At 48.0% G+C, this 5,051-nt stretch overlaps 1 protein-coding gene across 1 annotated transcript; it reads right to left on the minus strand.

The window, feature by feature from the left end:
- Positions 1 to 277: 277 nt before the first annotated feature.
- LOC136452071 (probable protein phosphatase 2C 2) lies at positions 278 to 3,060 on the minus strand. Its single transcript, XM_066452712.1, has 4 exons — positions 2,292 to 3,060; positions 1,496 to 1,690; positions 1,160 to 1,395; positions 278 to 1,061 (listed from the first exon to the last, which is right to left on the minus strand). The coding sequence occupies exons 1-4, from the start codon at positions 2,469 to 2,471 to the stop codon at positions 467 to 469; spliced, it is 1,206 nt and encodes a 401-aa protein (XP_066308809.1). The 5' UTR covers positions 2,472 to 3,060; the 3' UTR covers positions 278 to 466.
- Positions 3,061 to 5,051: the final 1,991 nt, after the last annotated feature.

Below are 5,051 nucleotides of genomic sequence, written 5' to 3' on the forward strand. Positions count from 1 at the left end.
TCTGTAGACCACGGATGACCACACGAATAGCAGATATCAGTACAGGAGTACAGGACACGCTCCAATCAGCCAAATCAGGCTCGGGGACTGCTGATTGCTGAACCCTGAAAACCTACCCCTAACGAGCAGTGGGGACTGCTGAAACCTGAAAACCTACCCCAACGAACAGTGATGGTTCTAATCTTCGTTCCCACCGAACGTGGCTAACTAACTGAAAAAATCACCATCCCATCAGGCAACGGGGTTTGCAAACTGGAGTAGTCATCCTCTGCCAAACTGAGCTGAACCGAGCAACAAACAATGGTATGTACACCCAACAAAATGGTGTGAAACAAAAGCGCCGGCGGCGGCAGTAGCCGCAGAAACTCGCTACAAAATTGCTGGCCGTGTAAGCACAAGCCGTACTAGACGGAACAACATCAGCGCCAAATATTTACACAGCCACAGCACAGAAACATAGGCCTCTCTAGTGGTCAGACTCGAGCCATCTCCTCAGCTTGCAGAGTGCCTCCGGCGACAAGCTCTTGCAGCACCTGATCCTTCCGGCCGGCGCTGGGGCCTGCTCCTCTGAAGGCACAGCTGCGGCTGAGGCCCCCGCGAGGTCAGGGACAAAGCACACGATGATCACAGTGAGGTTGTCAAAGGTCTCGAGCCTCTTCGCCTCCATGGCGAGCTCCCGAGCACACCGCTCCGGGTCGTCGTGCCTCCGGAGCCCCTTGCGGACCGTGCTCACCGCGTGCTGGCTGCTCATCACGTCCCATATCCCGTCGCAGCCGATGATGAGGAACTCGTCGTCTTCCGTCAGGGTGGTCCAGTGGATCTCTGGCTCGGCGATAAGAGGCGACGGAGAGCCTTGGGGCAGTTTCATGTCCCAGTCCCCTAAAGCCCGGGTCACAGAGAGTACACCGTTGAGGTAGCCATCCTCGATGTATCCACCACACTCGATAACCCTTTGACGCTCCGCATCGTATGTCGGCCTATGATCCTTTGACATCTCCACCGCTATCCCTTTTCTACACAGGACTGCGCGGCAATCCCCAGCATTTGCTACTGACAATTGCCTGAAAGATAGGAACCGAAGATTAGAATGGTTTACCACATCACAGCACTGAAACGACCATTAAGATCTGTAGAGGCTTGGGTTCCACTTTCAAATTACCTCCCAAGGACCAATGCTGTCAGCGCTGTGGTGCCAGAAGAACGGTTGATGACTGAATCATCAGCAAGAGCAAGGTCAGCCCGCAAGAAAGCTTTGCGGACTGACTCCTCAACAGATTCAGCAAATATTTCATCTTCTTGTGATGCTTGAGGGAAGTCAGCATCTTCAAAGAACAACCTCATTGCATGCGTTTTCATGTAGGCTGCTGCATCTGAACCCCCATGACCGTCAAACAACTAAGCAAATGTTAAAAGACCAATCAATTCATATAGGGTTCAGAAAATCAGATTATAATTTTATGATTATAATTAGCTTAACATCATTCACAGTGCATACCCCATAGAAGGCGCTAGGCGCAGAGACCATCAACAGTGAGCCAAGATGACCAGAAAGATCATCAATTCTAATATGTTCGTCTTCCATGAACCGCCTAGGTCCAATATCAGCAAAGCTACCAGATCGAATGCTCGGGACAAATTGCAGTTGTTCTGCAGATACACTACTCCCAGCATTAGAAGCTCTCTTGAACTCCTGCATCAAGCACAAAACTGTTAGTTATGCTGGTGTCTTTGTAGTCACATATAATGAGATATAAACCTAGAATTTGCTTCTCTGATATGTTTATAATTAACACAAAACACACCATGAAGTTTTGTTCTGGTTCTAATTAAGAGCCACCAACTATGACGTATTGAATTGACCAAACAACTATTCTTTTTTGTTCTGCACGATAACAATCAATTGATTAAGTAGCACAACCAATTACAAAGACCAAGCCAGCAATGCGTCACAAGATGGCAGAATCTCATATAACTTCAGCAACCAATTTAGGAGGCGGCTACACATTTCAAATACAACTTATCAATATATATCCTACACAAATCGATATGAACAAACAGAAACAGCAACCAAAAAATAAAAAAGGAAAGAAAGCCCTGCTCTAATTTAAGCAATTAATTCCTGCAATTCACCATATTATCGTACTCAAGAAAACATAATCGAGATCAGAGCAATACTACACGAAATACAATTTCCTTCGGTGATCCAAGTAAAATTTGACCAAACCACAACACTAATTAATAAACAGAAGAAAAAAACCGAAACTTCTGCTCAGCTGAAATCGAAAACTCACCAGATCGGGCACCTCTACGGCAACCTCCACCACGGCCTTCGGCGACGTCGCTGGCTGCACCTGCCCAGGCGCCACGGCGACCACCACCTCCATGACATCGACGCTCTTAACGACGCACCGGTGGAACGGCGGCTCCAGCAGCGGCACGACCTGATGCATGACCTCAGCCCCGGCTCCCATCTCCGCCTCTAATCCGCTCAACAAACCGATTTTTCCCCAAACAAGAAATTCTCCTAAAAATCCCTCGCTTTTCTTCCGCACCCTCGGACCACAAGAACTCCCGATCCGATTCCGACTCTCTTCTTGGCCTCAAAATTCCTCCACCCCAAACAGCTCAATCCGAACACCTGTCGACTAATCTCGACGAGAAGCGCGCAAATCTCCTAAAGGAGCGGCCTTTCGACAATCCGAGAGAAGGACGACCCGAAAGAAACTCTCCTTTCCTCTCTTTTTTTTTCTTGTTCTTGTTCTTACAGGACACGCAACACGGAGAACTGACCAGACCCGATCCGCCGAACAGAAAAGAAATGGCGGAGAAGCAGAGAGGTGTTTGCTATTTATCCGCGCGTGAGGTAAGACGCGAGAGGACGGCGGCTGCCGGTGGGCGACGCGGGTCTGTGACCGGCAGGTGGCCGTTGCGGGGCCGGAGCCTGGGTACCGTGCGCGGGCAGGAGTGCTGGGCTACCGCCACGCGTGCGCGGTGGGAGGCTGGTCGCCGACCTCGTTTTGGGTAGGGCAGAATAGGCGATGATGCTTCAGGTTTCACACCTTTGGCGTGTGGGAAACGGAGACGGGAGCGCCCGTTTTGGTATCTGAATTTTACACGGATTATTTGCGATACAAGTGGACATTGTTTTTTATAGTAGATATAAAGGGTATCGCAATTCAGATACCAATTAGTATATCGCTATGTGTCAAAACCTAAATTTAGTTCTCTTGTCACTAGTAATCCACGTTTTAGGTTTTAAAGCTAACCAATTTAACGTACATTCAAATTAGACGACAAGCAATAATTTTGCTATGTGTTGTTATAAAAAAATGGAACGGCTAGTGTCCGCTCCGCAAGAGGCGTCCGCTTTCCCGTTCGAATGCATCGTGCCCGCTGCTGGAGCGTGCCCCGTGTGACCCCGTCAGCGGATGCGCACCACGGAGGCGTCTGCCTTGCTCAGGCGCCCAGATGGTGACCCACGGCAGCGCCCCAACAACATGCAGTAGCAGGCGGCTGCGGCAGGCCGCTGTCCCCTGGCCACCAGGGCCATTGCAACATGTGCCCCCATATCTACTTTTGAAACATCGAGTTGAAACCCTTAAAACATACGACTGAAAACAGATGAAATACTTGAAACATGCGTGTATAGCCATAGCAACATATGCAACATCTAGATGAAAAACACTTGCAACATACGTATAAAACACCTGAAACATGCATGTTATGCAACATCCAGATATATTTCTATAACATTCAGAAGAAACACTTGAAACATACGTCTGAAAAAACAACTGAAACACATGAAACATAAGATTGCAACATGCGTATATTATCATTGCAACATATGCAACATCCCAGGATCTACTTTTGCAACATCCAGATGAAACGCTTGAAACATGAGTCTGAAACACCTGAAACACTTGAAACACAGCGTCGTCGGCCTATCTGGTAGGGAACTGCTATAGCCAGCATGCTCGTTGTCCCTCCTCCCCCAACCTCCGCCGCCCTTAAAGCCTTCTCCTCATTCTCCTCCTCCTCCTCGCTCTCGTACGAAGGCAAGTATCGAGCGGTTACCACGAGCCTCACAGGCGACGCCCGTGCCATGGCCTTGCCGGGGACTGCACCAACGGGGAGGGGCCCTGGGCGTACGTGGAAGGCGGCGCCGGGTCTCGGAAAGACACGCGCGACACTGTCGGCGTGAGGGCGACGCCTGCGGTGACACTGACCATGGGCGACGGTGGTCAGACACGGGCACGGCAGCAGGCCTTATCTGGTTTCGAAAGGAACGAGTGGAGTGGATGGATGACTCTCAGTGGGGAGTGGGAAAGACGTTTTTGAGAGAGCAGGGATTGTTGGCCCGGTAGCGTGCAGGCCCAGGAAATGCGATGTCCTCCGGACGGATGGACGTCCTGAGGAGAGCATTGCTGCATAAAAAATATTATTTCTATGGAGACCGTATAGGAGTCTAAAACTAATTAATGTGCTCAACTGAGCTTCTTGCATGCGGCTTCGGGAGCGGTAAGAAAGCACAGCAAAACGGGGCTATGTTTGTAACGAAAAATTTCTAAGTGCAACATAACTTTGAAGATTGACTAAGGTCCCATTTGGATAGCTACAACTTATAAAAAATTGCTTAAAAAGTTCTAGCTGATTAAAATAGTTTAACTTAGGTCCCGTTTAGCACAACATCACCACCAACTTCATGAGTTGTTCGAAGCTGTTTTTTTTTGCTAAACATGTCTTTTAAAAATTAGCTTCACTCATGAAGCTCCTTAAATCACGTTCTCATGTGAAAATGGGATAAGATAAAACTAAAAATAGTAGTTTTTTCACATCTTCATCTCACGCTGATGGGTCCCAGCATGGCAGCATGCAACAAAAGTGGCAGGAGTGAAATCAGTAATACTGTTTTCATAATTCATCAAAACATGAAAGTCGTTATTTTATGATTTCATCACATTTTTTATCTTTTTCATTAGTTATTTTGATTAAAACTCAGAGACCATGAATCGTCCATTTTTTTTTTTGTTTTCCTATTATAGTACCGTGAG

The sequence above is a fragment of the Miscanthus floridulus genome, chromosome 5 (assembly GCF_019320115.1).
Source record: "Miscanthus floridulus cultivar M001 chromosome 5, ASM1932011v1, whole genome shotgun sequence".
In the NCBI taxonomy this organism is placed as follows: Eukaryota; Viridiplantae; Streptophyta; class Magnoliopsida; order Poales; family Poaceae; genus Miscanthus; species Miscanthus floridulus.